At 38.3% G+C, this 21,659-nt stretch overlaps 1 protein-coding gene across 4 annotated transcripts in view; it reads right to left on the reverse strand.

The window, feature by feature from the left end:
* Window positions 1–21,659, reverse strand: part of BAZ1A (bromodomain adjacent to zinc finger domain 1A) — a 119,015-nt gene that overhangs the window by 42,877 nt on the left and 54,479 nt on the right. For all 4 annotated transcript variants that reach the window (XM_058429453.1, XM_032179766.2, XM_032179765.2 and 1 more), the window contains 5 exons: window positions 15,513–15,614; window positions 11,734–11,821; window positions 7,095–7,229; window positions 5,317–5,416; window positions 4,154–4,320 (listed from right to left, as the gene is read on the reverse strand). In XM_058429453.1, coding sequence (XP_058285436.1) covers window positions 4,154–4,320; window positions 5,317–5,416; window positions 7,095–7,229; window positions 11,734–11,821; window positions 15,513–15,614 — 592 coding nt within the window. The remainder of the gene's footprint in view (window positions 1–4,153; window positions 4,321–5,316; window positions 5,417–7,094; window positions 7,230–11,733; window positions 11,822–15,512; window positions 15,615–21,659) is intronic.

A 21,659-nucleotide genomic window follows, 5' to 3' on the forward strand; every position in this document is an offset into this window, starting at 1 on the left:
TAATACCTATCAACATAATGCTATGAAGACTGAAAATGGGCCGAGTGCAGTGGCTCACATATGTAATCCTAGCACTTTGGGAGTCAGAGTCAGGTGGATTACTTGAGGTCAGAAGTTTGAGACCAGCCTGGCCAAAATGGCGAAACTCCATCTCCACTAAAAATACAAACATATATATATATATATATATGCTGGGTGTGGTGGCACGCGCCTGTTGTTCCAGCTACTCAGGAGGCTGAGGCACAAGAAGCGCTTGAACCCAGGAGGAGAGGGTTGGGGTGAACTGAGATCACACCACTGCACTCCAGCCTGGGCAGCTCTTGAATAAATATTAATTTAATCTGACTTGATCTATAGCTTTCCCTCTACTTCCTATCAATAAGATCCTAGCAAAATAAATTATTAGACTGCCTAAAATGAAACTTCCCCTTATATTTGTAATACATTTGTCATTTTCAAGATTCATTTGAATCTGATAACAGCCTAGAGATACAAAGAGGGAACAATAATTAAAAGCAACAATATTAGAATAGATAGACTTCTTTCTTGTAATTCAGGCTATTTCTCTTACTCTCTCGGTCTTTTGAAACCCTTACTTTTTGATTCTGGTTTTTGAAATTGCAAGATAAATATTAACTGCTAAATGTCTCTAATAAAGCAGTGTAAGTAAAATATTTTACTATTTTTCCAGTAAGTATATTTAATATGTTATTATATTATTCTCTTCTTTGAAATTTAGGAAGAACAGAGGTAAACAGATGTGCACTTATCAAATTTTCAACATAAAATGTGTAGATAGTTACGGAACTTGCTGTAACTTGAATAGTCTGCTTAAATAAATTATCCACCCCCAACCTCAGAAATAATTCTTATAGGATCAAATAAGGTTAACATTCTAATTCATTGTTGCTAACAGTGTAAATAAGCACATGCTTGGGAAATACTTAGTGATGTATATGTATAGAAAGTTTTAAAAATATTCTTACCCTTTGATTTATTCTACTTCTACAAATTTATCCTGGGACATAGTCCAAAAAAAAAGAAGACTTTATTCAGAAATTTGAACACAGTAGTATTATTTAAAGCACTTAGCTATGACTAATAAGTTATGCAGTCATTAAAAATTCCACTTAAGATTATTTAATAACATGAAAGAATGTTTATGATCATGTTAGATTAAAAAAGCATATAAAACTTTAAATGGTGAGTGATCTGTTTTTTTAAGGCAGAGGATAAAGACTAGAAATAAACAAATCAAAGTGTTAATTCTCTCTGGCCAGGTGCAGTGGCTCATGCCTGTAATCCTAGCACTTTGGGAAGTCGAGGCGAGCAGATCACTTGAGGTCAGGAGTTTGAGACCAGCCTGGCCAACATGGTGAAACCCCATCTCTACCAAAAATACAAAAATTAGCCAGGCGTGGTGGTGGGCACGTCTAATCCCAGCCACTCGGGAAGCTGAGGCAGGAGAATTGCTTGAACCTGGGAGGCAGAGATTGCACTGAACCCATATCAAGCCACTGCATTTCAGCCTGAGCGACAGAGTGACACTCCATCTCAAAAAAAAAGTGTTAATTCTATCTCTAAATGTTACCATCCGATTTCTGGTGATTTTTCTGTCCTCTATGTTTTCTGGAGTAAACTTATATTAGACCTCCTATACCACCTCAATGGCCTATTTGACAAACATTTGGTTTCCGTTCCAAGATGGCCGAATAGGAACAGCTCCGGTCTGCAGCTCCCAGCATGATCAATGCAGAAGAGGGTGATTTCTGCATTTCCAACTGAGGTACCTGGTTCATCTCATTGGGACTGGTGCCCACGGAGGGCGAGCCGAAGCAGGGAGGGCATCGCCTCACCCAAGAAACCCAAGGGGTGGGGATTTCCCTTTCCTAGCCAAGGGGAGCCTTGACAGACTGCACCTGGAAAATCGGGACACTCCCGCCCAAATACTGCGCTTTTCCAACAGTCTTAGCAAACGGCACACCAGCAGATTATATCCCACGCCTGGCTCAGCGGGTCCCATGCCCATAGAGCCTTGCTCACTGCTAGTGCAGCAGTCTGAGATCCACCTGCGAGGCAGTAGCCTGGCAGGGGGAGAGGGGGTCTGCCATTGCTGAGGCTTGACTAGATAAACAAAGCAGCCGGGGAAGCTCAAACTGGGCGGAGCCCACCGCAGCTCTGAAAGGCTGGCTGCCTCTGTAGACCATATCTCTGGGGGCAGGGTGTAGCTGAACAAAAGGCAGCAGAAACTTCTACAGACTTAAACATCCCTGTCTGGCAGCTCCTAGCACGGTTTTTGAGCTCTGAGAACAGAGAGACTGTCTCCTCAAGTGGGTCCCTGACCCCTGTGTAGCCTAACTGGGAGACACCTCCCAGTAGGGGTCAACTGACACCTCATACAGGTAGGTGCCCCTCTGGGATGAAGCTTCCAGAGGAAGGATAAGGCAGCAATATTTGCTGTTCTGCAATATTTGCTGTTCTGCAGGCTCTGCTGGTGATACCCAGGCAAACAACCTCATCAAAAAGCAGGTGAAGGATATGAACAGACACTTCTCAAAAGAAGACATTTATGCAGCCAAAAGACACATGAAAAAATGCTCATCACTGGTCATCAAAGAAATGCAAATCAAAACCACAATGAGATACCATCTCACAGCAGTTAGAATGGCGATCATTAAAAAGTCAGGAAGCAACAGATGCTGGAGAGGATGTGGAGAAATAGGAATGCTTTTACACTGTTGGTGGGAGTGTAAACTAGTTCAACCATTGTGGAAGACAGTGTGGCGATTCCTCAAGGATCTAGAACTAGAAATGCCATTTGACCCAACGATCCCATTACTAGGTATATACTGAAAGGTTATAAATCATGCTGCTATAAAGACACGTGCACACGTATGTTTATTGCTGCACTATTCACAATAGCAAAGACTTGGAACCAACCCAAATGTCCATCAATGATAGACTGAATTAAGAAAATGTGGCACATATATACCATGGAATACTATGCAGCCATGAAAAAGGATGAGTTCATGTCCTTTGCGGGGACATGGATGAAGCTGGAAACCATCATTCTCAGCAAACTATCACAAGGACAGAAAACCAAACACCACATGTTCTCACTCATAGGTGGGACTTGAACAATGAGAATACTTGGACACAGGGTGGGGAATATCACACATCAGGGCCTATTGTGGGGTGGGGTGAGGGGGGAGGGATAGCATTAGGAGATATACCTAATGTAAATGACGAGTTAATGGGTGCAGCAAACCAACATGGCACATGTATACCTATGTAACAAACCTGCACGTTGTGCACAGGTACCCTAGAACTTAAAGTATAATTAAAAAAAAAATTCAAGGGAGACTACAGACAACTAAAATGGGCACAGAGCATGTAATATGATCCTCTAAGGCTACTTGTGAATATCCCAAGAAATCTCTGAAAATGACTTTGGAGGAAACCAGCTATAGAATTCTCTAAGGAATATGTATCACTGAAGACCACAATCAAAGATTTGCTGAAACACTATTATTACACCTTATTTTTCAAGTAGGATAAGAACATTATTCATTTTTTTTTTTGAGACGGAGTCTTGTTCTGTCACCCAGGCTGGCATGCAGTGGCGTGATCTTGGCTCACTGTAACCTTCTCCTGCCTCAGCCTCCTTCGTAGTTGGGATTACAGGCGCATACTGCCATGCCCGGCTAAGTTTTGTATTTTTAGTAGAGATGGGGTTTCACCTTCCTGGCCAGGCTGGTCTCGATCTCCTGACCTCATGATCCACCTGCCTTGGCCTCCCAAAGTGCTGGAATTACAGGCGTGAGCCACTGCACCCGGCCTATTTTATTTTTCAAACTGCGTATTTTACCTCTTAAAGTTTTACATATAAACTTTTACATATATCATCTTCCCTAAATTTGGAAGTCTAAACTATAAAATCATTTAGAACTGCATTCTAAAAGAAGTTTTAAGTGATGTGTAAAGGCATGTTAAATTTTCCAAAGCAAAAGGGAGATAAACAAATCAACTTTCTATGCATATTCATAAATGTGAATGAAAGTAGTAAAAGCATTTAAAAATCAACCATAGATGTAGATATGTAAAGTAGTATTACTATATGTAGAGAGTATAGCTAATATACTCAAATGAATACCTTTTCTCTTTCTACTTTAAGCCTCTCTTTTTCTTCTTTTTTCTTTAGTCTCTCCTCTTCAACAATTTTTTTCAATTCTTCCCTCTTTTTCTCTTTATCTTCTTTTTCTTTTTTCTTCGCTTCTAGGGCATCTGCTTTTTCTCTTTTTAATTTAGCCTTTTCAAAAGCTGTGAAGAAAAATCAAACTTAGAACTATATATATAGACAAAATAACACTTGGCAATTTTTTTGATGTAACAACAGAATCCTTGAAATAATTTAAAGTTAAATGAGATTAGTAGAGACTCTTAAAATTCCCACAGGGAGCCAGCAGATTATTAAAACAGGAAAAGCAAATTGGCTAAGTTTACGACAAACTACAGTACTGGGACAAACATATCTGTGCCTTTGAAAGCCCTAATACCCAAAGTGTGATCTGAAGACCAGCAGTAAGGTTATCATCATCTTGTTAAAAAATGCAGAATCTCGGCCGGGCGCGGTGGCTCACGCTTGTAATCCCAGCACTTTGGGAGGCCGAGGGGGGCGGATCACGAGGTCAGGAGATCGAGACCACAGTGAAACCCCGTCTCTACTAAAAATGCAAAAAATTAGCCGGGCGTGGTGGCGGGCGCCTGTAGTCCCAGCTACTTGGAGAGGCGGAGGCAGGAGAATGGTGTGAACCCAGGAGGTGGAGCTTGCAGTGAGCCGAGATTGAGCCACTGCACTCCAGCCTGGGCGACAGAGCGAGACCCTGTCTCAAAAAAAAAAAAAAAAAAAAAATGCAGAATCTCATTCCCTCATCAGACCTAATTTACAATCTTCATTTTAACAAGATCCCCAAGTGATTCATATGTATATTCAAGTTTGGGAAGCAATGTTTTAAAAGGCTGTGTGAATCAAACAAAATAGCCCCAGTTTGTAAGCCCTGGAAAGTCAAACTTCTGCTTAATCTAGCACTAAGCAATTTAATAGGGAATATGCAAGACCATGAAATTTTAAGAGATGAAGCGGTCTTATTTATAAAACAAGCAAACAAACAAACAATAGTTATCTGATAGAAAAAATAACTGCACTTCGAAACAATTAACCAGAAACATGCCATTTCAGAAACATCCCCCACTCAGGTGCAGAGAAATATTCTTTATTATTCCTAATCAGCTTTTGGAAAGAATGTTAAAACTCACCCAGTGACTTCATTTCTTCTTGTTTCAAAAGTTTATCTCTTTCTTTAGTAGCTTTGTTCCTATAACTTGCAAGAGTCTGTTTATTAGCAACATTGTCCTCCTAAAAAAAAATCCAAAATAGTATGCCTGGTTCTTATAGTAAGAATAAAAAGCAAAAAATTTAAAACTCTCACCAATTATACTTTCTTTATACTAAAATGATTTTTTTTTTTTTTTTTTGAGACAAAGTCTCGCTCTATCCCCCAGGCTGGAGTGCAGTGGTGTGATCTCAGCTCACTGCAACCTCTGCCTCCTAGGCTCAAGTGATTCTTCTCCTTCAGCCTCTCGAGTAGCTGGGATTATAGGCATGTGCCACCATACCCAGCTATTTTTTTTGGTATTTTTAGTAGATATGGGGTTTTGCCATGTTGGCCAGGCTGGTCTTGAACTCCTGACCTCAAGTGGGCTACTCACCCTCAGCCTCCCAAAGTGCTGGGATTACAGGTGTGAGCCACCATGCCCAGTCTAAAATGAGTTTTTATTCTAAAGTATAATTGATCCGGGCACAGGGGCTCATGCCTGTAATCCTAGCATTTTGGGAGGCCAAGGCAGGTAGAATACTTGAGGTCAGGCGTTTGAGAGCAGCCTGGCCAACACGGTGAAACCCCATCTCTACTAAAAATGCAAAAATTAGCTAGGCATGGTGGCATGCACCTGCAGCCCCAGCTACTCAGGAGGCTGAGGCAGAACTGCTTGAACCCAGGAGGTGGAGGTTGCAGTGAGCCAAGATCATGCTACTGCACTCCAGCATGGGTGACAGAGTGAGACTCCATCTCAAAAAAAAAAAATAAATAAATAAAAAAGTGTAACTGAACTGTTAATAACTCTAATCTTAGTAATAAACAGAACATGTAGCTCTATAAACTCTGTAGCTCTATAAATTATTACAAGAATATCTCAGGAAAAACTGGTAATATATAGAAAGAGCCTTAAAAATGCATTAGAAAAACAAACTTTCAGCTTACTTTATAAACTAGATGGTGTAAATATCAAATATAAAAGATGTAGAAAAAAGACATACCAGAAAAATTCTTGTGGCCAATGTCAAATTTTATTTTTATTTTATTTCTTCTAAGAATGTCTCTAACCTAATTAATTTGTGTAGGTTTTTTTTTTTTTTTTTTTTTTTTAAGATGTAGTCTTGGCTTTGTTGTCCAGGCTACAGTGCAATGTGGCATGATCTGGGCTCACAGCAACCTCAGCCTCTGTCTGCCTCCCGGATTTGAGCAATTCTCATGCCTCAGGCTCCTGTATTTTTAGTAGAGACAGAGTTTTGCCATGTTGGCCAGGCTAGTCTAGAACTCCTAGACTCAAATATCCACCCAACTCAGCCTCCCAAAGTACTGGGATTACAGGCAAGAGCCACTGTACCCGGCTGCATTATTGCTTTTTTAAAGCCCCCTATAACTTCTTCCTGTCAGAATTTATTGCTCTTTATTTTACACTTCAATCCCATAGTTTATTCCCTGCTTTACATTTCAGTAATTGCTTATGTGTTTGCTTCCACTTTGGTATAAAATCCTTTTGGTATGAAAGTCATATCTAATTCACATCTGAAACTTCTACAAGCCTCATTGCTGAGCAGTTACCAACATATAGAACACACTCACATACTTTTTGGTGAGGTAATGAGTTTCTTCCTCTAGGCTATGGATGTCAGGGGAGACAAACATACTTCTTGATTCTGAATACTGTTTTACTAACAGTGAAAATGTAGTTTTAATCAATTCTCTACTTACTTGACTAACAGGTATTCGTTTGGGAGGTCTCCCTCTTCGTCTGTTAGCAGGACTGAAGATAAATGTGGGTGGATCATCAGGGAAGAAATAAGAAAAATCTTGTTCTGCTATTTTATACATTGTAAGAGATGATGCCTTAATAAAACAAAGACATAGGGTACAATAATAACACATTAGTAAACAACATACAGATATGCCCTAACATGTCATATGGCCACTATTAATGCTGTTAAAAGATCAGGATAGGCTGGACACAGTGGCTCATGCCTGTAATCCCAGCACTCTGGGAGGCCAAGGTGGGCAGATCATGAGGTCAAGAGATCGAGACCATCCTGCCCAACATGGTGAAACCCCATCTCTACTAAAAATACAAAAATCAGCTGGATGTGGTGGCACACGTCTGTAGTCCCAGGTACTCGGGAGGCTGGGGCAGGAGAATCACTTGAATCTAGGAGGTGGAGGTTACAGTGAGCAGAGATTGTGCCACTGCACGCCAGCCTGGTGACAGAGTAAGACTCCGTCTCAGGGGAAAAAAAAAAAAAAAAAAAGATAAGGATAAAAGCATTAGAATTTTATGCATTATTGTGTAGTAAAATACATTTTAGTTGGTTTAACCAATCCTTTTTCCACTATATAATTAATTAGCCTTACCAGAAAGAAAACCACAATTCAAAGATTACTTTACAATACCTCAAGAATGGTTGTACAGTTTCTTGTATTTCAAAATTACGTATATATTATACAATAATTTGTTTTGCTTTGACAAATTGTGAGATTTTCTACGTAAATGAATAATCAATCTATGTAAATGAATAATCAATCCATATATTTAACATTAAAAATCCACTGTATTAACCTTTCTTAACCATTTGCCAACTGCTGAACATTTATTTAGATTTTCCTCCCAGGGTAGAGTAATAACTTAAATACTTAATGTATCAAATTTCCCATTACATCCCTCTAGTCTTGATAAAAGCAGAAATACTTACAAATTCCTATAAAGTTTAAACAAAGAATTTAAGTTCAGAAGTCAACCTCATTCTTGCCAGAAATGGTGTGGTTCTAGAATAATTACTAAATCCAATAGTTTATCTCCTTTTACCTTGTATCTAGAATTTGTTTGCCTTTTAAAGTTCTTTTATTTTAATTTTATTTACGTATTTATTTATTTGGGACAGAATCGTGCTCTGTCACCCTGGCTGGAGTGTAGTGGCATGATCTCAGTTCACTGCAACCTCTGCCTGCTAGGTTCAAGTGATTCTCCTGCCTCAGTCTCCCGAGTAGCTGAGATTACAAGTGTGTGCCACCACATCTGGCTAATTTTTGTATTTTTAGTAGAGACAGGGTCTCACCATGTTGGCCAGGCTGGTCTCGAACTCCTGACCTCAAGTGATCTGCCCGCCTTGGCCTCCCAAAGTGCTGGGATTATAGGCATAAACCACTGCGCCCAGTCTTGCTTACCTTTTATCCATTTGCAACCCTAGACTTTTTGTTATTTTTGACCTAATGGCCAAGATCATCATTCTTCCTCTCAAACAAGTCAACGAAAACAAGTGCCATTTACAGAAATACCTTTCAGGAAATGTGTGAGAAAATAATGACACAAAATACAAAAAGTTAACAAAACAGAAAAGGATATTTTGTGTATAATTATTTTTGTAGGTAGAGCACAGCTTTAAACACCTAGAATTCAACCAGTTCTGGCGATGATAATAAATCAAGAATCTATCAAAACTTCCCATTAAGGAAGATTTCATTAAAATGATCATATTCCATCCCACATAACCTTCTGAATTACGTGGGATAACAGGATTATCTACAGAATAGAATTATGTAATTATCTACAGAATTGTACCTTAAATATGAATATAAAGCACATGGGTGGTTTCTTCTCAAATATATATATACACACTCATAAAGGCCAAAATACGTTTTAGTACATTAATTGCCAAAGTTCCTTATTCATACACACAATACACAAAACCCACACCTTTGTGTACTTGTAGGTACTCCTAACAGCAGTCTATGCTCACCAAAACTGGTTATCAAACTTTGTGTGCTTGCTCACAAAGTGCTGTGCTCATATAATTTGGCTCTGTGTCCCCACCCAAATCTCACGTGGAATTGTACTCCCCAGTGTTAAAGGGCGGTCCTGGTAGGAGGTGACTGAATCATGGAGCGGGCTTCCCTGCTTGCTGTTCATGAGATCTGGTTGTTTGAAAGTGCGTAGCACCTCCCACCTCACGCTCTCTCCTGCCAGCCATGTGAATATGTGCTTGCTTTCTCTTTGCTTTCCACCATGATTGTAGGTTTCCTGAGGCCTCCCCAGAAGCAGAAGCCCGTACAGCCCACAGAACTGTGAGCCGATTAAACCTCTTTTCTTTATAAATTACCCAGTCTCAGGTATGTCTTTATAGCAGTGTGAGAATGGATTAATACACCAGCATATCCATTAATAATCTTCTATTACACTCTAAGTGAAAAATGTTTATTGTGACCTTAATTCTCATTTATTTATTAAGTAAAGTTGAGCTTCTTTCCATGTTCATTGACTTTTTCCTTGGTGAAATATTTGCTGATGTCTTTTATCACCATTTTCCAATTGGGTCATCTTTGCTCATTGATGTGTAAGAAATTTTTGTAAATTAGAGGAATTGGCCAACTGGCTGTTTACAATATACATATACAACTATTCACATATATCAATTGCCTATCAAGTGTCAGGCACTGTTCTAGCCATTTATCGCAAGTATCTAAATCTTTAAAATTTTTTGTAAGCATCATTTAATATAGCTGCCTGATAATGCTATAGACAGAACATAATTGAATCTTATCAAGGCAGATACATAAATATGCTCACATTTTTAAAAAATTATTTTTCAGATGATGCAATCTTACGTTTTCAAGTTTTTATATTTCATCCACTGTGAATTTTAGTCATATCTATTTGACCATTTTCCTACTGGGGTGCTTATGTTTCTCTAGTAAATTTGCGTTCTTCATTGTATTTACTCAAGGTATTTTTCCCCCGGCGCTTGCCCTTGAAATCTACGCATGACTTTTTTTTTTTTTTTTTTTTTTTCCCTTAGACGGAGTCTCCTGTTGCCCAGGCTGGAGTGCAGTGGCACGATATTGGCTCACTTATTCATAACATTTTAAAACCTATGTTTATGCTCAATCTCATCCTTGGTATTTTTTTTTTCTATTTCTCCTAAGTACCTCATCATGTTTAACATTAAAATTTGTTTCATTTCTTTTGAGTTAGATTTAACTTTATTATTCCAATAGTTAACCAAGTATCCATTTTTATTCATCAATCTTGCCTCTAGAGACCTGAAATGTTAACTTTTCACATAAACTCATTCTTTTTTTAAAGTTTCTCTTCTTTTTAAACATTTATATACAGTGAAATGCACAAATCTAACACATGCAGGAGCTGATTTGTGACAAATGCATACATCTCTCTAACCCATTCTACTGCCTTTTTAAACTTTTATTTTAAGTTCAGGGGTGCATTTGCAGGTTTGTTACCTAGTTAACGTGTGTCATGGGGGTTTTGTTGTGCCGATTACTTTATCACGCAGGTTTTAAGCAAGCACTCATTAGTTATTTTTCCCCCATCCTCTCCCTCCTCCCACCTTCTGATAGGCTGAAATCCCAGGCTCAAGTGATCCTCCCACCTCAGCCTTCAGAGTAGCTGGGACTACAGGCATAAGGCTCCATTCTATTGCTTTTCTCACTTAATGTGTCTTTATCCCAATAAAAGTTGAATATTTTGCATTATAAAAAATTACTTTGAGTTTTACCATTTAACTTTTTATTTAGTGTGCAATGTGAAATCTCTAAAACTTGACTTTTTCCTCTCTTAATGGTTATTGACAAAATATAATCTGTCTGCTTAGTATCAGCATGATACTTTTTATTTTTATTATTATTATTATTATATTATTTTGAGACAGGGTCTCATTCTGTTGTCCAGGCTGGAGTGCAGTGATACAATCACAGCTCACAGCAGCCTTGACCTCTCTAGTCTTAGGTGATCCTTTTACCTCAGCTTCCTAAGTAGCTGGGACTACAGTTACCCACCACTACACCCAGCTAATTTGTGTAATTTTTGTAGATACAGGGTTTGTCATGTTTCCCAGGCTGGTCTCCAGGCTGGTCTCCTGGGCTCAAGCAGTATGTACACTTTGGCCTCCTAAAGTGCAAGGATTACAGGAGTAAGCCACGGTGCCCAGCCAATGCTCTCTCTGTTATACATTTTCTCTTATCTAGTAGGCTCTGTTTAGCATTGTTCTTTGAATCTGTCTATTCTTTGTAAGCCAGAACCACACTATAGGTATTAGGAAGCTATAGTTGCCCCACCTGATAACTTTTCTTTTTCCAAATTTTCTATTTTCACCTGTCCTTGTTGATCTTTTTTATAAGTGGTAGTAACTGAACCACCTAGCAATTCTAGCAATTTTAGAAATAGTAATTAATCCAATAAATATTTTTCAAAAGTACTAAAAATTGGCTCCAGATTAAAAGAGAGCAATCTTTAATGATCTTTGAAATAACATTTCAGCAATGTTATAACTTTATAACACTATCCATTTTGTTTTCTGTGTTCCAACAAATAGTTTCATTATTTGATTACCTTTATTTTAATGACTCCATCTTGTGGTTCACAGTGTTGCTTCAGAAAAAGCTTTAGTTTATCACGAGAAAATAGGTGTTTTCTCCGGCTACAGGAGGCAAGGAAGTCAAAGAGGAGTAGTGTTAGCATCAAAGAGTTCAACCCCAACTCCATAATCTCTGTAAATTTGTAACCTGAATTTCAAGCCTAGGAATCAAAGGACACTTCATCTTCTAACAGTATTTATGTAGAAGTTACAAGAAACTTTTACAGAGGTATTTATGTAGGAAGTTATAAGATCTACATGAGTGAATCTATTATAAAAAGTCTATTACAAAAACAGCAATATGCATTTATTGTTTAGGGGCCACTGAGAAAACAAACTTCAAGGGCTGGGCGCAGTGGCTCACACCTGTAATCCCAGCACTTTGGGAGGCCGAGGCGGGTGGATGACGAGGTCAGGAGATTGAGACAATCCTGGCTAACACGGTGAAATCCTGTCTCTACTAAAAATACAAAAACTTAGCCGGGTGTGGTGGTGGATGCCTGTAGTCCCAGCTACTCAGGAGGCTGAGGCAAGAGAATGGCATGAACACAGGAGGCAGTGAGCCAAGATCACACCACTGCACTCCAGCCTGGGCAACAGAGTAAGACTCTGTCTAAAAAAAAAAGAAGAAGAAAAGAAAAGAAAAAAAAGAAAACAAACTTTAAGGAAAATATGCTATAGAGAGTAAATCAAATTTTATAAAATTAGATTACCCCTACAAGTATAACCATTAAAATTCTCTTAAAAATTAAAATCAGGCCAGGCACAGTGGCTCACGCCTGTAATCCCAGCGCTTTGGGAGGCTGAGGAGGGTGGATCACTTGAGGTCAGGAGTTCAAGGCCAGCCTGGCCAACATGATGAAACCCCATCTCTACTAAAAATACAAAAAAAATTAGCTGGGCGGTAGTGGCACATGCCTGTAATCCCAGCTACTCAGGAGGCTTAGGGTGGAGAATCACTGGAGCCTGGGAGGCCGAGGGTACAATGAGCCAAGATTGCCTTGCTGCACTCTAGTCTCGGAGACAGAGTGAGACTCTGTCTCAAAAAAACAAAACAAAAAAAATTAAAATCAGTAGACTACCAGAAATCATATTAAGTGCTGCAAATCAATATTCAAGTGGATATTGTAAACAAAGTTGAACATAGCTTGTATCAAATTTTAAAACATTTTGTATTTAAATCTCATGACAACCAACAAATTAGTGGGATGAAAATTAAAAGAGGCTTAAAATTTATATTCTAAAACATACTGTTTTTTATTCTCCCTTGCCCCCCAATTAAAAACCACAAGAGTACCAAACACCACCACAAACAAAACAAAACCAATAGAAAAGAAATAGAAGTATTTTTAGGAAAAAGTAAATGTTTCAATTGAGTTCAATGTATTCCTTTCAAGAAAAAGCCGTTAAAAAGCTCCTATAAGTGCATAAACAATATATGATTTTTAAGTAGTGGCCTTCCCAAAAATGTATACAGTTAGCCCTCCATATCCTTAGATCAAGAGTATTTGGAAAAAATAAAAACTGCATCTGTACTAAACGTGCAGACTTTTTTTGTTGTCAGTATTCCCTAAACCATACAGTATAACAATGATTTATACTTCATTTACATTGTATTAGGTATTATAAGTAATCTGGAGATGATTTAAAGTACATGGGAAGATGTGTGTAGGTTAAATGCAAATACTACACCATTTTATGAAACTTGAACATCCAAAGATTTCCCTCCCACACAGATAACCAAGGATGACTATATTCTTTTCCTAGACTTAAAGCTCCATGAGAACAAGGACTCTGCTATATCTCTGCAAGCTGGTAAAGTGAAGGTAATTACTTGTTGACTACTGAAGAAACTAGTCCTCAAGGACTTCATTAGTTTACATGGTAGCTACTAGCCACATACTGTTTATTTATGAATAAAATTAAAAACTCAGTTCCCTCATTCTTTCTAGCTACATTTCAAATGCTCAATAGTGACACATGGCTGTTGGACAGCATACATGTAACATTTCCATTATAAAAGAAAGTTCTACTTGTCAATGCTACTCTAGCATATCAAGTCTTCTTCTTTATTAGAGGAATATTACCATCTCTTTATTAAAAAAAAAGTACTGTACTTTTTTTGAGGCTAACAAAGAGCTATAAGTCACTGAAGTCTTTTATTATGAAGTATAACTTTCTCACGTTGTAATTCTTTGGCTTACCAATTAGGAAGAAAATGAGCTAACCAAGACTAACCATGATCTAGCAGAATAATTATATTTAAAGTATAAGTCAAAAAGTAAATAGAAAAATGAAAAATATTAAATAGGGAGTTACATTACATAAATAACATATCCTGAACTAAAGGCAAAAGAAAAAAACTCAACTGTGAATAAGGAAAATATCTGTAGTCTCAACGATGCTATTCATTAGCCCATCAACTAAACAAATTTTTTAAAGTTTGAATAATCAAACATTAGTTTTAGAATATTATTTTTGAATATAAAGTAAAGTGTAGAATGCTCTAGAGATCTTAAACTAATGATGAGCCCCCCAAAACCAACCAATCAACAAACCACACACACCTCAATACAGCCACAGAAAGTGATATATCTATCTCAGGATTCTCTTAATACTTATATTATTATCACTTTTGTTTGGATACATGAATATATATGGAACAAAAGGGATGAGAACATAAGCAAAAATTATTTTACATTAAACAAAATACAAGACTGACTCCTAGATGGCAGGTTGATAGCTGGCTGATATCATCTTGCTTTCAGATGACTAAGAGCCTAAACCCAACAGGCAACAATAGGGATTTTCCTAAAATATATCTGTATAACCTAAAGCCAGTTCTTTTATGTATTAATTACTCACTAAAGCAACTTTTTTTTTTTTTTGAGACGGAGTCTCTCACTTTCACCCAGGCTGGAGTGCAGTGGCGCAATCTCGGCTCACTGTAGGCTCTGCCCCCCGGGGTTCACGCCATTCTCCTGCCTCAGCCTCCCGTGTAGCTGGGACTACAGGCGCCTGCCACCATGCCCGGCTAATTTTTTGTATTTTTAGTAGAGACGGGGTTTCACCGTGTTAGCCAGGATGGTCTCGATCTTCTGACCTCATGATCCGCCCGCCTCGGCCTCCCAAGGTGCTGGGATTACAGGCGTGAGCCACCGCGCCCGGCCACAACTTCTTATATTAACTTCTGTCTCCTTTGATTAGGCCTCAAACAGGAACTTTTTAAAGATACTCATTTTTTATGATTTAACTTTCTTAATGAATAGGAAAAAACTGATCAAATGTTTGTCTAATGAATACTACAAACGTGACATTTATAAGCACCTTTATTAACATTAAAAATCGAGTTATCTCATGAAAAGTACTTCATAAATAGGACCCTTTTTAATTCTTTAGACAGAAGACTATTAGGGGCTAGTCATCTAAACAAAGGGCTCAATAAGTCCATTAGGATTTTTTTTTCTAATAGAGACAGGGTGTTGCCACACAGTCCAGGCTGGTCTTGAACTCCCGGCCTCAAGTGATCCTCCTGGCTTGGCCTGTCAAAGTGCTAGGATTACAGACATGAGCTACTGCGCCTGGCCTCCATCAGGATTCTTAGTATTTTAATCAGTCTATGAACATATAAATGTACATTTATGTTTAAAAAGGAAAGCAATCACAGTACTTCCCATTTGTTCTACATCAGACCTTCTTAATCTTACATAATTATTCTACTTTAAACTACTATTGAGAAGATAGTGAGTTTTACCTGATTTGTGTTGCTTTAACAATAGCAGACTCATATAATTCTTTTTTAGTGGGTTGCACTTTATACTTGAATAGTAAGGGATCAATTGCATCTTTTTTCTTCCTAAAAAGAAGAGGGAAAAGACACAAATCAGTTAATAATTTGGAAAATGAAATTTTAAATGAAAACCTAGTTTCTAAGAATATACTATAATAAAATCACATATTTCAAAATTTTTGTTTGTTTTTGAGATGGAGTCTCACTCTTGTTGCCCAGGCTGGAATGCAATGGCGCAGTCTCAGCTCACTGCAACCTCCGCCTCCCGGGTTCAAACTATTCTCCTGCCTCAACCTCTTAAGTAGCTGGGATACAGGCATGCACCACCATGCCTGTATGGTATTTTGTATTTTTGGTAGAGGTAGCGTTTCACCATTGGTCAGGCTGGTCTTGAACTCCTGACCTCAGGTGATCTGCCTACCTCGGCCTCCCAAAGTGCAGGGATTACAGGTGTGAGACACTGTGCTTGGCCACATATTTCAAAATTTTAAAATTTTATTTTTTTTTTAAGAGACAGAGTCTCGCCTTGTCACCCAGGCTGGAGTGCAATGGCATCATCAAAGCTGAGTGCAGCCTCAAACTCCTGGCCCCCAGAGATCCTCCTAACTTGGCGTCCCAAAGTGTTGGCATTACAGGCATGAGCCACTGTACATGGCCATGCATTTTTACTTTAACTGGGGTTTTATAAGTTACTGATCCCTGCCTCCACCATTCTATTAGCCAAAACAGAAAAAAGCACTATTTTATTTTAGGTAGGTATTTTAGCTACTCATTCAATACATTTTCTTTGGGTGAAGAAAGCAACTAGAGATGAAGCATTGAGTACCCAGTTTAAAGAGTAAAAAATAAAAATTAAAAAAAGAAGTTCTTGGATTTGCTTTTAAACTTTATTTACAGCTATGTAATCCAAGAATACAAATGGAGACAATGCAGTTTAATTGACCAAGAGACTACACATTTAATCCCTACCCCCCACCAACTTTACATCTTTTCTTCCCTTTGAGGGTGTATTCATTCATTTATTCAATAGTTAAGAGCCCGCAATGTGCCAGAAACTACTCTAAATAGTAAAGATTCAGCAATCAACAAAATAGAAACAGTGAGGAGATACAGGCAAACAAAAACATATACAACAGCAGAAGTGATAAGTGCTATGAAGAGAACAGAGTGCAGGGTGGGGGAGCCACTATTTTATATAGATAGTGATCTCTGATAAGTTGACCGAGTATGCCTTCAAAGAGGTTCATATTTAAGCAGAGATCTGGGGGGGGGAAAAGGGGGGAGCAACTCATGAAAAATCTTGGGGAAATGAATTTTTTAAAAAAGAGAAAAGAAGTAAAAACCCTGAGGTGGAAGGAGGCATGCACAATTTAGACAAGTAGCACAATGAATAAGGAAAATGAAAGAAGATTCAGAGATGTAGCAGCAGTGCCAGATTATGAGGCTTTGGATATTACTCTGAGTAAAGTCATTAGAGGATTTTTAATAATAAGGTGATAATGACTTAACTTACACTTCAGAAGGATCACTCTGGCTGCTATGTGGAAAAGACACTCTGGGGAAGACACTCTGGGGCAAGAGTGTAAACAGGAATACCAGTTAGAAAGCTACTGAGAACTGATTGCAGCATGGACTTAAATGGAAGTAGCAGCAATAGAGAGAAGAGGTAGGATTCTGAAAATGCCACCTCTGTGAATGTAAAGAGGACGTAAGTGGGGGTTATAGAGAAGAGCAGAAAATGATATGGTAAGATGATTAAGAGAAGCACTGACAATGAGAATAAGAAATAAAGTTACATAAATATAGCACACACAAAGCAGGGAAAGTGTTTAACACAAAAGGGATATGACACAATTAAACAAGTAAAACTAGAGTATTTACCTAAAATAGCATTAAATTCTAAGTTGGAAGGCCAAGTATCTTTACACTAAGACTCAGTATATACATAAATCAGTAGATGTATTTAAATATGCACCTGTACTATATGGAGTATCTAGTATTTTCTATTCTATTAAAGTTCATTACCGAGTTAATTTCACAACCTACATGGGGCGATAACAACCTGTGGTATGAAAAGCACTGTTCCAAGAGAACAGATCAAAGAGAGAATTCTAAATGTAAAGAAAGAAGCACTGCTGGCCGGGTGTGATGGCTCACACCTGTAATCGCAGCACTTTGTGAGGCCAAGGCCTGTGGATCACTTGAGCTGAGGAGTTTGAGACCAACCTGGGCAACATGGGGAAACCTACAAAACACACACACACACACACACACAAAACCTAGTTGGATATGGTGGCATACGTGTGTGGTCCCAGCTACTTTGGAGGCTGAGATGGGAGGACCACTTGAGCCTGGCTGGAGGCTTCAGTGAGTTGTGATTGTGTCACTGCACTCCAGCCTGGGTGACAGAACAAGACCCTGTCTCAAAAAACAAACAGGCCGGGTACAGTGGCTCACGCTTGTAATCCCAACACCTTGGGAGGCCGAGGCGGGCGCCATCACCTGAGGTCAGGAGTTGGAGACCAGCCTGGCTAACATGGTGAAACCCCGTTTCTACTAAAAATACAAAAAGCTAGCCAGGTGTGGTGGCAAGTGCCCGTAATCGGAGCTACTCAGGAGGCTGAGGCAGGAGAATCGCTTGAACTGGGAGGCAGAGGTTGCAGTGAGCCAAGATCGTGCCATTGCATTCCAGCTTGGGCAACAAGAGAGAAACTCTGTCTTCAAAATAATAATAATAAGAATAATATGATAAAATAAAAAACAAACGAAGCAATGAGAGGAGTTCTCAGTAACAAAATTTCAGCCAGGTGTGGTGGCTCACACCTGTAATCCCAGCACCTTGGGAGGCTGAGGCAGGCAGATCATGAGGTTATTAGTTTGCGACTAGCCTGGCCAACATGGTGAAACCTCGTCTCTATTGAAAATACAAAAATTAGCCGGCCTTGGTGGCCTTCACCTGTAGCCCCAGCTACCTAGGAGGCTGAGGCAGGAGAATTGCTTGAACCTGGAAGGCAGGGGTTGCAGTGAGCCGAGATCGTGCCACTGTACTCCAGCCTGGGCAACAGAGCAAGAGTCTGTATCAAAAAAAAAAAAAAAAAGAAAAAAAGAAAGAAAGAAAATTTATTGAAAGAAAGAAAAGGAAAAACAAATGAGTTTTAATGAATTAGCAGCAGTTTAAGAACAAGAGAACTAAGTTATCTTAATACTTTTTGAATAGGTCTCAACTTAGCAACTAACCACTACCATTTTATACATATAAGAGATTGATCAAGTATATTAAGTTGTACTTAAAATTATTACCAGTGGCTATATCTAATTATAAATGTTATAAATATATATTTTACTATGCATTATATATTAACATATAAATATATTTTATATAACCAATTAAATACACAAAAAATCTTATTTCCCCCACATTTTAGTAAATTATAAAATAATTAATATACTAACAGGAGAGAAAACCAAGATGTGAGTAGTAATTCCTAAAAATTAGATTCTAACTGAGTATTCAGATATTGGTATACAGCCTAGAAAACTCATATATGGACCTTTTTCACTCGGTGGTCCAGGCTGGAATACAGTGGCGCAATCACGGCTCGCTGCTGCCTCAACCTCCCAGGCTCAAGTGATCCTCCTATCTCAATCTCCTGGGTAGCTGGGTCTGCAGGCATGTGCCACCCACGCCCGGCTAATTTTTTGTATTTTTTTTGTAGAGACAGGGTTTCTCCACGTTGCCCAGGCTGGTTTAGAACTCCAGGGCTCAAGCAATGCTCCCACCTCAGCCTCCCAAAGTGCTGGGATTACAGGTGTGAGCCACCATACCAGACCTTATCTTTTTTTTTTTTTTTTTTTTTTTTTTTGAGACAGTTTTGCTCTTGTTGCCCAGGATAGAGTGCAATGGTGCGGTCTCGGCTCACTGCAACCTCCGTTTCCTGGGTTCAAGCAATTCTCCTGCCTCAGCCTCCCGAGTAGCTGGGATTACAGGTGCCCGCCACCACACTCAGCTAATTTCATATATTTTTAGTAGAGACAGGGTTTCACTATGTTGGCCAGGCTGGTCTCGAACTCCTGACCTCAGATAATCCACCCACCTTGGGCCTCCCAAAGTGCTGGGATTACAGGCGTGAGCCACTGCGCCTGGCCACAGACTATATCTTAATGGATTTAAGGCTGTAAAATGTGCGAGTTTATATGTGCAAAGAATTATCTTTCACTTTTCTTGCTGTACCATGAAATTCATTTGTGAAGATAAACAGAAATTTTTTTCTAATCAGTGAAAATATTCTTACTGGGGCTTTGCTATCTATAATACTTATGCAAAATTCTATATAAAATGAAATCCTAATTGCATTCTTCCCAAAGGAGCACAATTACTGGAGACCAAGAAAAACTGCTTCTTATAATATGAATTCACCTACAAGATAGAAACTACAAGGATAATATTTAAAAAAAACTTACATTTTAATCATTTTTCTTGCTACCCAAAGCCTTGGCCTAAATAGTTGAATCAAGATGAATTTAGTGATCTCAATTATGATGGTGACTCGCCATTTTATTACCAACAAGTGTAGACCTGTGTTTAGTTCTACAACAAGCAAACATCAAATATTGTACTAATAAAATCAGAACACCATTCCAATTATTCATTCACAAAAAAATTTCACAAATGTTTATTTCAATATGCCTAGTTATATATGTGAATTTTAATTCTACTTTGATTTTACCATAATGGGAGTTTTTTTCCTAATATATTATGAACATTTGACAATAAAGTTATAAAAAATTAAACAATTTTCTGTATCAGTGCCAGAAATGACCAAAAAAACTTGTATACTTTGAACATAAAGGTTTCTTTTAAGAGAAATCATCAAATTGTGTTCACAACTGTTCTACAATGACAACCCACTAAATGATTAGGCACAGGTGGTTACTTATGGTGAGATATATATATATATATATATATAAATTTAAAATACTAATGTTATTTCTCACACATTAAGTTTTCATCCATGGAACTACAAATAGCAAAACAATTAGGTCTGCTTCTTTAAAAATAACACTCAGATTCCATTTACCTTACTAACAATTAGTCAAGTTATAATGACAGCTAGACTATACTGCATGAAAGTACATATAATATTTTGAAGCTAGATACATATTATTCCAGACTTTTTTTTTTTTTTTGAGATAGTGTCTCGCTCTGTCGCCCAGGCTGTAATGCAGTGGTGCAATCTCAGCTCACTGCAACCTTCGACTCTTGGGTTCAAGTGATTCTCCTGCCTCAGCCTCCCAAGTAGCTGGGACTACAGGCAGGTGCCACCATGCCTGGCTAATTTTTTGTATTTTTAGTAGAGATGGGGTTTCACCATGTTAGACAGGATGGGCTCGATCTCCTGACCTTGTGATCCACCCGCCTTGGCCTCCCAAAGTGCTGAGATTTATAGGCGTGAGCCACCACGCCCAGCCCCAGATGTTTCTAAAATAGTTTGCCCTTGTGCTCCTGCAAATCACCATCAGGACAGGATAGGTAACCAAAAGTGTATTCATGTATTCATGTACTATTTTCAGGTCAGGCTAAAGGATTTTTTATAATGTACTTCAACTTTTGTTATGTGTTTAGAGATGGTTCCATAAAACTTGATCCACTGTAAAAAATAAGCAGCAGCCTCATAGCTTTAAATCACAATAACAGATTATATTATTAGAAAGCATCATTCACATACTAATCTAAGCTGCTACAAATACCATATTTGGTTTCTTTTATAAATTCTAAAAGCAACTACACAAACTCACTTATACCTGGCACATCTGGCTACTGAAATCAGATGGTAAACTAGTGACTGAGTCAGGATTGTCTATCAATTTAGTTCAGATTCCAGAGAATTTGTGATTGTAGATGAACTTCATTATTTGGCTGTTAACAGGGGAAACCTCTATCAAGTAATTACACACAATGTGGTCTCACTAAATTGTAAGGATATTTACATATAAATTTTCTTTAAAAATCTATTAGTAATTTTTGAGTGAAAGGAACAATAGCGGACAATATAACATTACTGGGCCAATTCTTGAACGGCAAACATTAAGAGTAAAAAAAAAAAATATTGA

Source organism: Hylobates moloch, unplaced genomic scaffold, assembly GCF_009828535.3.
Source record: "Hylobates moloch isolate HMO894 unplaced genomic scaffold, HMol_V3 SCAFFOLD_16, whole genome shotgun sequence".
Lineage (NCBI taxonomy): Eukaryota > Metazoa > Chordata > Mammalia > Primates > Hylobatidae > Hylobates > Hylobates moloch.